Genomic DNA, 12,285 nt, shown 5'->3' with positions numbered 1-12,285 from the left:
AGTGTCCTGGGAGTTTGGCAGCTTTGGTGAAGTGTTGTGTGCTGACACATTAGATGCTGTCTGGAATCTACCTCATGACTTTGACTGCATGTCATGCTCGCTTTCTGTTGCATCTACTTAAATCTACATTTTGTTTTCATCATACATTTTAATTAAGCCCTGTTAAATGTTGTATTGTACTTACTAAGGAAAGTCATGGAGACATGGAAAAGGAAATATCCCTCCTCTGCAGTGTCAGATCAGATTAGAAAAACATTTTACTCAATCCATTTCAGTAAGGATGACTGTTTAGTTGATTGTTAATGTTAGAGCAGAGATAGGCCAGAGTACCCCGCAGCTACGACATGTGAAAGGGTGGAAAGCTTCCATAAAGAACCTTTAAGGCTTCATGTGACTTTTTTTTTTAGGTTAAGAGAAACATTTCAAACCGTTTGAGTGTTGTCTTTTCCAGGACACTGGCAAGTGCAGGAAAAGAACTCAAAGATAACTTCCTGAAAGCCCTGGCAGAGCGAGAGGAGGCCAACCGCAGTGGGAAAATGACTGTGAGTACATTATTACAGCACTCCAATTGCTACGTAATGGGATTCCCCTCAAATATTTCTGCAATTCCATTAGGATGGGAACAAAATCCATACTGTGTCAAGTTGAGTGGAAATGCTCCCCCCATCCCCTCAGCCCCTCCACCCACCATTCCTCCCCAAATACCATGAGAGCCAGCTGCCCGCCCCTCTCCCCTCCATAAAACCCCGTTTACCAAACTCTAGCTACCTTTTCCAAGGTGTTCTTTTAGATAGAACTGCTAAGATCATTTCTGTAGGGGTCTCACCTGAAGAGCCGGGGTACAGGCCTGGAGAAGTATTCACAATCTTCGAAACAAAATTATGTATTTTCACAGCATAAACTGTACAATTAGTATTGGTATCAATATTAGTCTTATGGTGTATTAAGAACTAGCGCTTGTTATTCTTTTCAACATTTGTCTTCCTTCTTCTCAGAGACATTGCATGCTCACAGCAACATCACACCATACCTCGACCCTTCTGTTGTGGACACATATTTTTATGCAATCACACTCTCAACAATACGCTACTGACTCCCAATTTGGTCCCTCAACAGAAAGAAAATCATTGAACCAATAGCAAAACTATACAACATCCATGGGAACCTTTTCCCTTTGACTCATCACTGCACTTCACTCTCCCTCAATCATAACACCCTGACTTTTCAGAACTACAGAAATAATCTAGCCATTTAATCTTCTCCAGTCGGACACTTATTGCTCTACTTTAAGACACAACACAAGACGACAATGCGTGACTAGATCAATTGCACTTAGACTTATTCCTGTACTGCCATACATACTATATTAAAGCAATAATCTCTCAATCAATCTCAATTACACATTTCAAACATATTCTGTACACAAACACACATATTGTAAATTTGATTTGAGGACATACCTGCAACCGCCGATTCAAATCACATATACCACCATGCTCACTCTACATAAGACTTCTACTTGTAATCTCAGTGTAGCTGCTTATGTTCCATTGTTGTCTTGCCTCTATTCCTTTTTTGCTTTTTAAAAGTAGACAGTATACTGCTCCAGAAATAATTGCGATAAACAATATTATTGTCATTTTAAGACCATTTTATGCCACTGATACAATAGAATAACAGTGCAAGTTTACACTTTCAAACAACAATGGACTTTGAATCCCTGAGGGCATGCACACAGTTGGAATTGGAATGTGGAAAACATTAAAACATATAAAGATTAATAAAACAAATAACCAGAAATGTCAGCAAAATGTGCCTCAGCATATATGTGTTAAACAAAAAGTGTCTCATCACATCCCCATCAGGAACACCCTGCTTTTTATTCAGGTATTATTTCAGGTTAGCCAAAATGTTAGTGGCATTCTTATCTGAACAAACACACACGTACACACAACTGGCAATATTATACGATATGATAGGGTCAGTGTCATGTTCTCATGTGTGTTTTACAATGAAAGACAACAGATAAAATTAAATACGAGAACATAGTTTGCATAAACATATATAAGTATGAGCAATAGTCATCAATATTGATATAACAATATAGAGAACACACAAACATCAACATGATCAAGTGCGGTCAAGTGAATATACACACACACTAATTAACCATACGCCTGGGAGAATTAAACGTCTTGAGTTTGCTTTTAAATGTGGATCAGAGTTGTGCTGGACTCAGTAGGACCACAGCAACGAAAGGCATCCTCACCAGAACTGGATCTAATTGTAGGTACAGCTAGAAACCCTGTGCCTGCTGACCTGCGAGGCCTGATCGGGTTATAATCAATGACACTCAGTGTAGTATAAACCGAGCTGCTTATGGACTATATCTGAGCTGTTATACTTTTATTTCAAAAGGTCAAGTATATTGTCAGTCGAATGGCAAGCATGCAGGCCTTGGTAAAGTCCAAGATGAGAAATGGCATCTTTTGAGAATGAGAACAGAGTCATGAGTTGGTGCGGGTGGTAAACTGGTACTAACTAGATATAGTTGAGCTCATGTCTTCACAGCGTCTGTGCAGCATTTTTCAGAGCTGCCAAGTACGGGAGGTGCCAAGAAGATGCCTGGCTGAGTGCTGAGAGATAAGGATTCCCTTTCAGATTTCTCTGGCAGAGATTTCTGGCAAAGATCACTGAGGTAGTCTAAAAGCTTTGCAATGGTAATGTGGCAGGAGTTTCTTGTAGTGGGTACAAAATAGAGTGGCAGGACCATTATGACTTGTTGTCTGAGTCCGTTTTTTGTTTATCTGCAGAGCGAGCTGTGTCCATATTCTCCACAGTTGGCCAGTAACAGCTGAGCTCTGCAAAGGCCTGGTCACAGGTTCTGTTTGTGATTTTCATGGACAGAATCTCCAGGTGCAGCTGATGAGTAGTAGAGAGAGTCTGGTTGACTGCATCAGACCGTGACCTCCAGCACACACTGGGGCGGCTTGCAACAGAGTGTGAAGCGGTTGGAATGAAAGTCCACACCGCCGAGGTGCTCTGCCAGGAAATGGTCAGAAAATGCCTCCTTTGGGTTGGAGCTCAAATAGTTTTAGGACTTAGGGATGGGTGCTATGGCTAAAAATGTTACCACGAAAAAGTTCTTGTAGCAGTCAGTATCAGTGATTATCATGATAAATGTCAAATCAATTTCTTTCATGTTTAAAGGCTGATTTTTCAGAGGGCTTTACAGCATTCGACATCCCTCTGTGGCTTAAACAGTTATTTATTGTCAGAACATGACAAACTCTTGCCAAACAGCGGAACATTTCACAGGTCTGAGGTGGATACAAAACAGTTATAATCAAATAATATCAATTAACGATAAATGGACAAAGAATTGTTAATTCCAGTCAGCATGTCAAACCTTTTGCATAGGCGGTTTTAAATATTTTGTAAGTGTTTTAGCTGACAATGTAACCAAGAAAAAGAAAAAATCCAACTGTGCTCAGTGTTCTCTGTGCAAGTTTTGGATGTTTGGAGTATTCGAGACCTTCTTGAAGAGGTGGTCTCAGTCCGGTTACAAACGAACTCTGGTGCGGTTGGTTTGTGGTGAGAAGGTGTTCTGACCTGGATGTGAAGCAACTGCAGTCACATGACACATTGTTTGGGTTAAACATGAGCATGTTACAGTCCTGGAGGATTATTAATGTGCACCTCCTCCTGTACTGCCTTAATATGCACATTCAGCACATCCAATGCATCAAAACATTGTTTTCTAGTTGGAGCCGCGCCTCGTTTTCAAACTGTATGCTTTGACTAAAATGAACAATGACAGCAATATAGTCCACGATGAGCAGCGCTAAAATCACCCTGCGTAGTTGTCCCTCCATTGTGACATTAGGAAGTGTCACATTTATCTTGCAGGTGTATTCTTCTTCAACGTTTGCTTTACTTCCTGGATTTTTCCCACATGGAAATTCTGACCAGTCAAGAACAGCTTTCTCACACAAGGCATTTGATCTGGTCCTCTTGTAAATCCCTGTAAAATTATACAACTTTGGAACAAAATGAGTCCCTGAAACTCTCGGTCTGAAAGCACCTTGGACAAAAATCATATTCAGAGACATTCAGAGTGTTGGAAGTTTAGTCATGTTGTTACATATCATTCTAATGAAATAGCTGCAAGTCAGTCATGTTAACTTGCAAAGTTACCATTAGCATTAGACGAGTTGACTATACAGCTATTGTCGCTAACGTTATGTGGCAAAGTCAGTCTTGAGATAGCACTGCGCTGTTATCTGTGGTCAAAACAGTCATACTAAAATTAACTTTTATAAGTTGCTGTAACGCTATAACGTTGAGCATTAGCCTGGTGGCTGGTCTCGTGTCCTTCTTCTGCTACTACTTCTTCTTCCACTTCTTTTGGTTAACAGCAGTGGCCCTCACTTGACAGAGATTGCTTCAAGTTGAGGAAGTTTTTTTTTTGTTTTGTTTTTTTGTAGTCAGTTTGCTATGCAGTGTACTTCTGGAGAAGTTTTGGTCCCCGTATGTTGCTGCGGAGTGAGCGCTCTTGACTTTGACACTACTCTTTGGTACAGACAGCTGAGGAGGAGAAACTTTGCTCCAAGATAATGTTGTCTTCTTTCCTCTGCTTAAAAGTGGTGAATTCCCAGCAATTTAATGTGACGCAGTCTCAGGCTTTTGTCTGATATCCAGCGTCAGAAAGAAATGTTGCACATTTCCAATCTGTCGGTCGCGCCGTTACCTTGTTTTCTGTATTATGTGAATGCCGCTGTTACATTGAACGTCCTGCTGAGTTTAAACTCTAAAATCTTCCATGAAAAAAAATTGTTTTGAACAGCCAAATCAGATTTGACCAACATAATTCTGACTCAGGCACAGCCCTATGTAATTATATCAAAGCTTAATCAAACATCTAGGAAAATTATATTGAGATACCCAGCCCTGCTTTAGGTGTCGTTCAAGTGTGACTGCAAGATGAAGCACAAGATCAAAAGACGCACAGGTGTGGCGTAAGCAGTGATGCAGGCAAAGGTGAAGGTGGAGCTTTGCCTTTGGGCTCACCTCTCAAATTAGCGGTCAATCTCTGCTCCAACCCTCAGCTGTGGTTATAATTATGCATACAATCGGTCAGAATCGTATTCCTCATAAGTTGAAGTGGGAGAGGCGCTCAGACACCTGGTGGGACCTTGGAGTAGAAGTGTGCTCTTTTATTTGAGGTGCTTTGGGCATCTGATCTGGACGTTTGCCTCACAGATCCGTCCTCTCTGAAGTCAAGCTTAGCTGTTGCGTGAGCCCTACATTTAGGAGCTCTTGATTCATGGACAAAGCCTGCATGCTTAATTAAACTTCGATGCACCAGGGAGCGATTTTAACCTGTGACCATGAAGCTGACTGTTTTTACTACAAACACTTGCTTTTAACACAATTCTCTGTCTCCTCTGACGGTATATGATGAATGGAATGTGGACCATTTGGGGGTCGTATTCGGCATTGTTCTGCAGGGAGTGTTCGCGTTGATTGACTTCAAGTGATTCACTTCTAAGATGCTGGAGTACAAAAAAGGAGTTTTGTTTGACCTCCATTTACCTGCCCCTGTGGGCTTTGCAATTATGAGATCACATGAAGTGCACGAAGGGGAGCAGAGGTAGTAACACCAGAAGTTCTCCCGCTGGATGTTCGCTGTGTAAACACAGCCCCCCTCTTCTTTCTGTCAGCTCTTCATAACTTAAACCATTTGAGAGATACAGCTTTTTCCTTCCAAAGAAACCTCCAGTGAAAAATTAAGTGTTTTAAAGTACCCATTCCTGTATAAAGAGAAGAGCGACAGAATAAAACAAGTAAAATATCATGTTGTGGATTAACAGCGTTGTTTTGCTGTCAAGATATTTTCCCACCTCTTCTTCTTTTTCATCTCTTAAGAGCTTCCTCTGCTGAAAAATTGGATCAGGAAGATGTTTATTTTCCTTTGAGGCCCCGCTCTGTTTAAAATTGAACCCACATTTGTGCGCTTAATACCTCTTCTCTTTGAAACTGTTTAAGTAACAGGTAATCTTTATACAGTTTGACGAGGCTTGACCTCATTGGTATATTTACATTACACAGATGCATTCCAGACAACATTTGCACATGTGCGGACATACAGTAAAACATGTGTTGTACCTGGTTTCATGCACACTCATTCATATTGTACTGTGTGTATGTTTTTTATCATTAATATTGTACTTTGCTGGTATCCATGTGGTATTTATACATATGTTGCACATGCTGTATTTTCATTCTAACATCTGCCAGAAATTTCAAACAATTATGCGTCATAAAGAAATTGGACACGGTTTGGATTTCTTCCCGCCACTCTCTGTTGCTCCTAAAATCCTCTTTATGAAAGTGTCAAATTACCCACGTTAATCTTCGATAAGGTTCAATAATAAGACCACCCAGTGTCGTTAGGTATCTTTCACACTGTTCAACGTGGGCTTTCTAAGGGGCTATTGAAACACATGACTTGAGCTCCTATCTGCCAGGCTCCTCAAACCTGAGGATCAGTCCCACTAACACATTCCAGGTCCTCACATCGACTTGTTTTTACTGTACTCTAATGCAAAGCAGTCCTTGTCCTACACGTGTTTTTCAGTTTTTCCCCATTATTTTTTATGTTTGCACATTATTTTTATTTTACGTAACATTTAAGTCATTCTATCGCCGTGCTTTAGGAGAGCCACCAACTTTGTCAAAAACAGCCAGTCTTCCTTCATGTGGAAATTACATAAGTAGGTTTTCTTTGAACTTATTTAAAATCCAAATCAAACCCAAATGCCCTTTTTTGGCTTTAAAGGGGACTATAGACAAATTAATATATGTTACTCCAACACATTCTCCCTCATCACATATCGACGTTTGGTCATGAACTTTCCATATCGAGAATGTACTCTGGATGCGTTGGTTGTTGATGTTCTGGGACGCCAATTCAACTTTTACATGCATCGTCTATTTTCAAAATACACTTCTGTTTTCACAGGAAATGTAGTTTGCATACAGCCTCTTTCAAAATAAATGCACTATGTTGGTACAACACTGCAAATTGACGTTTTTTTTCCTTCAACAACAAACGCACTTGGTTACGTTAGCCAACACATGCACATGGTTGGGTGTATGCAACAAAAGCACGTGGCTGGATTTTAAAAAAAAAGGATCAGGGTTTGACTTTACAACCTTAAGACAAGCGAACACTGGCCTCCTGGTTGAAGGTTGTGGTTGTTGGACCCATCCACCACCCCTCCACCCGGCCCTTCTTGACCTTCCGCTACCTTAACTTCCCTTATGTCCCACTGCATTCTCCCCTGATGCCACCGGGCACCGTTAAACTATAATGCCGACTGGACGCATATCATGACGACATGAAAGGTTGGCTTTTTTTCGTTGGTGTCCGATGCTGGAGTGAGACCGGGTTGGTTATTCCTATGGTCTAAGACAGTCTAAAAACATAGGTAAACATGAACAACTCTTTCCCAAGTCCAGAAACTAGAGTGCAAAAACTTAAATTTGCGATGTTACATGGTATAAAGTCTGGAGCTGTGTTCTGAGTATGGGAACTGCCCATTGGTTCGACATCCCATTGTTCCATTGTTCATATTAAACTTAGGCTGTTGTTCCGAAGTCCGTTCCGAAATCATCATGATGCCCTGTGGTTAAGGTCTGGTTAGGTTTAGGCACAAAAACCACTTGGTTAGGGTCAGGAAAAGATCATGGTGTGGGTTCAAATGAAAAAGAAAGTGGCAAACACATAAGCTGTGAGCCTGCTCTGCCTCAAGCCGGTCGCGGCGCACCATACGCCCACCGCAAGCCGTTCAGCACCGCAGACAGTCGGACTAATGGGATGTCGAACCAATGGGCTGTCGAACCAATGACGTGGACCCCTGAGTATATGGGTACATTTTCAGTTTCAGATCTGAGAACATTAGAATAGAGTGAAGCCAGGTAAAAAAAAAAAAAAAAAATTGTGGATCCACAGAATCAGTCTCCCATTCATTGTCTATGGAGCAGATCCAAACTTTACACCCAATGACATCACAAGTTTCAGAGTTCTCTGGTCTCTGGCTTTGAGAGAGGAGGTGGAAAGCCATGGAAATAACATATTGGACTTATTAATTTAGGTGGTGTTCCTCTTTAAACTTTTACTGTCTTTGTAGTAAACTCAACCAGTGTTGGTTGACACTGGCTCAATCCCAATGCACCTCTTACCATTTATCCCTTAGCCTTTACTCCTGCATTTTGCACATTCATATTTAGTGGTAGAGTGTTCCGATTCTTGTTGGGATAGAGGGGTAGGGGGAAGTGTTAGGGTTACATGGCCCTCTAAATGGACGTTTAAGAGAGGAAAACTCCAAATTGAGTGTTATGAGAAATAACTGTACTGTCTTATTTTAATGTTATTTAAATGTATCGTGGTCCATAACAACAAAAAAATGTTAGTATGCCAATGTTTATGTTGCACACATAAAAAAATCCATTTAGTAAAATGATTAAGAAATGTGTCAGGAGAGATCAATAAGTCACAGGCTTATAAAAATGAACCTCCTCTCAACTTAAGGAGATATCAGGCAGAAGTTACATTGTTGTTGCTGATTTGTGCATGATAGTCCCACATTTTGACATATTTCCATCTTGCATTCTCCCCCTTAGATGGCATATGACGCCCAAACACCCACCAGCCAAGTTTCTGCACTTGCTATTGCTTCTCCAATATCAATGCATACTGGCAGGGTAGGAGCATGGGTTGCTATCATTAGTGCACAGAGCACTGCTAGTGGCCTGGAGATGAAGCGTTGTTCTTTTTTTATTGATTTTTTTATGTAAGATGTGAACAAATTACTTTTCTGTCTCCATCAGATAAAGAGCAAATGTGATAATAACAATATTGCTATAGTCGCGTCTGATTACAAACGCCATTAATGATAATGACGATACAGATAACTTATTAGGGTCTTAAAGTGTTGTCCCATTTGACAGTAAAGGATTTCAACTGCTACCCATTGTAACTCTGTTCCGGGGGGCAAAGAGGCATTTGAAAACAATGGTTAGGCGTTAAACTAAGACATGGGATTGGATCACTGTCTCAAGTATCACCTACTTGATTAATCATAAAGGGTTTCATCATTGTGGTGAAAGACTGTTAGGACACTGAAAATCATCCATTTTAGGCGCATAATGGACGAGATAAAGAAAATACTTAAAGCTGAGTTATTGGCCGTCCTTTAAATGGATGACATATTCATTGTCATCTTCTGTCCCATTCATCAGAGGGGTCACTCCTTTGTCCTCCTTTCATGTCACGCTCAGCCTTTCAAGTCAGGTTGAAATTACACCTGTCATTTAATACACTTGTCAGCTTATTCTGCCTCCTCTGTCCGGCCCCAAATGGCATGACAAAAGATTGATAGCAGACATGACTCTTGATGAACAGAGCTCATCTTCCCTTTGTGTGCGGTCCCTGCCCCCTCGCCTGCTCCCCTCTCTTTAGGATTAAGGCAAAGAAACACTAGAAAGCCTGTTTTGCATTTAAATTATTGACAATACATTTTTTCCTGTAGTTTTCTCATAAGCACTCAGTTGTTGGCCTGTAGAAGGAGCCCTCCACTATCTTTCTGATCAGCTCAACTCATAAAGCTTTCAGTGCCTTGCCTTCTTTGTGTGTTACTTCCCCGGCCCTGTTGCGAAAGCTGCTTCCCTGCCAAAAGTCACACACAAACAAAAGCTGCACCTGGGCAGCTTTGGCTTTATTTGCACTGGGTAAGAAGTTAAGTTTTTTATCAAATCCAGGTCACACCTGCACAGGATGCCTGAGGGTGTCCATTGTTGGAAGGTTCACATCTGAAACTGAAGGTGTGCTGCCACCACCCACTCTGCTCCCTGTTTGTTTTCAGCTGTTTGTGGAGAGGCTCTGATGGTATCAATGTGCAGCATATCAAACTAATGTTAAACTAATGAATGGGCACAGTTAAAGGCAGTTGTGCATGAAGCAGTAATGTACCGACACTTGTAAGGTTGTGATAAACAGAGAGACTGCGCCTATGACATAAACTAAAAAGCATTGAAACAAATAAGATGAATAAAAGCATCTGCCAAACTTTTTTTTAATCAAAGTAAGTGTAGAATGTCTTGACAAAATAGCTATGTTCAGATATGTTCTTTATTGCAACGTTAAGATATCATTTTAGAAATTCTTCCATCCACACTTGTTACCAAATCTGCACAAATGCCATAATCTTCTACCAAATTCCACTTAAATCTGTGAGACAGTGTTTGACATAACTTACTAAGAAACTGGTGGATGTAAAAGGCAAAGACATCAGAATGCTTTGTAATTAAAAAAAAAACAACTTAATCTCACAGTTGAATTTAGTTTGATTAGTTTTAAAATTATTTGAATGCAAGATAAATCTGTCCAGTTAATGTACTAATGTGAGATCATTTTCTATAAGGTCCTGATACACCAAGGTGACTGTCAAGTAACGGTCAAAGTTAGGCTGTTGGTGAGTGTCTGCCGCCCTTGTCGATGTGTTGTTTATGTCTGTTTTTTTGGCGATAGGGGAGTCCATCGGTGAATGAAATCACTCTGTTCAGCATATGAGAAGAGAAACCAAAGTGAGGAAAGTAAACAAAGAGCTAAAGGCAAGAGGGAGTTGCTACATTAGGTACAATTATTCAATCAACACTGGATTGTTTTGTTAATGTGTTAACTGGCGAAGATAATCTTCCAGTTTCCGTTTTGAATGACGATTACAGACTGCTGCCGTCTGCTGGTGTAGAGAGTTATTTCCTCTTATGTAGGTGCAGAATGGAACTGCCAGTTGACATCACCTGCAGTCTTTGTGGTGTGTCCATGTACAGCTCAACTTTTGGGCGGGACGTGGCGATATGAGGCGACGCAGAAGGGGGCCTTTGTTGCTGTGTCTGGGCCTTTACAGGAAAATACAGGTTTTGTTCAGCGTGTTAAATTGTAGTAAATTACTTCATTGAAGAGAATTCAGACACTTGGACATTGTTTGGCACAGCATGTAGCGCTGGAACGTAATGAATCATGATAGTGGAAACTTTGGGTGATAACTTTGGACTGTTGCCCTCAGATTTATTCCCAATTTGAATTTGAAGATATGTCTGGCAGTTTCCAAAATCTCTAACAGTTAACCGTTAATCAGTTAACCGCTGAGAATATTTTTGACAGGTTACACATTTCAGTCCATATGTCAGTTTTGCTACTCCTCAGTTAAGTGCACTGCGCACCACCATCTTGGCTGGGTGGCAGCTAGCAAGTGGCACCTGACCCATGGTGGCAGTACAGCATTGTTGTGGAAACATTGTGCTCTCCTTACGTAGTCCTGGTAAAAAAAAAATGAAGCTGCTCAATCACTGGGGCTACAGGGTGGTAGACTGGAGGGTGGTCATTATCTTTCTGTGGCAATGCCGTCCTGCTACCATGGGTCAGGCCAGCTGTCAGTCTGCAAAGCCAACAGAAAAAGAAATAAAGGGCAAGAGATTTACATCACAAAACATTAAAATGTCGCCATCTCTAAATGGATAGTGCTTTGAAATGCTGCTCCAATCTACCAAAGCTGACATCCCTAGGCTAGAACTGCCAAAGAATGACCCAAGTTTAAAGTTATTTTTCTAATCATTTGAAGATGTATCCTATCAACCAAACCACATTCATTTAACAGGTATGATTAGTAATATTTCACTGATAGTATGATATGGTATTATTTCATAAACAGCGAATAACATGGTTACTCATGGTGCATTACAAAGAAATTACATGACAGACATGATTATGTTTTTCATCTTCGTCAGATGTTTAATGTTGAATGATTTTTCAATTGACTACCCTGAAAGTAAATATTCACTGCCCTTCAGAAGCAAATAAATATGTTTCTTATTGTATTGGTGAAGCCATCAGTCACTCAGCAACAACAGGGACTTCATTAAAACAATGCACCTGGCACAGTGCCTTCCCATTTAGAGTGAATGAGTATGTTTGCTCTCAGCTCATTCCCGAGCACCTGGACTATCACAGAAGTCAGTTTGTTGTGTCAGTAATAAAGAACAAACCGAGGGGAGTCGCACTGGACCTGTCAAACTTTGTGAACGAGAATTAATTACTAACATCAGATCAGAAGATTTTTTTTCACGTGAAAGATTTGGTGCTCACTTCATGAGCTCTGTGAAGTCAGTCAATTGCATGTTAAAAAATTGTCTCAAGAATGTAATGTGAGAACTTTTACA

At 40.6% G+C, this 12,285-nt stretch overlaps 1 protein-coding gene across 1 annotated transcript in view; it reads left to right on the top strand.

Annotated features, from left to right (window-relative positions):
- Window positions 1-12,285, top strand: part of cfap299 (cilia and flagella associated protein 299) — a 129,378-nt gene that overhangs the window by 27,850 nt on the left and 89,243 nt on the right. The window contains exon 3 of the mRNA XM_049578641.1: window positions 452-542. Within this exon, the coding sequence (XP_049434598.1) occupies window positions 452-542 (91 nt within the window). The remainder of the gene's footprint in view (window positions 1-451; window positions 543-12,285) is intronic.

Source organism: Epinephelus fuscoguttatus, linkage group LG6, assembly GCF_011397635.1.
Source record: "Epinephelus fuscoguttatus linkage group LG6, E.fuscoguttatus.final_Chr_v1".
Lineage (NCBI taxonomy): Eukaryota > Metazoa > Chordata > Actinopteri > Perciformes > Serranidae > Epinephelus > Epinephelus fuscoguttatus.
The sequence above is the reverse complement of the archived record's forward strand: the minus strand, read 5'-3'. Positions and strand labels throughout refer to the sequence as shown.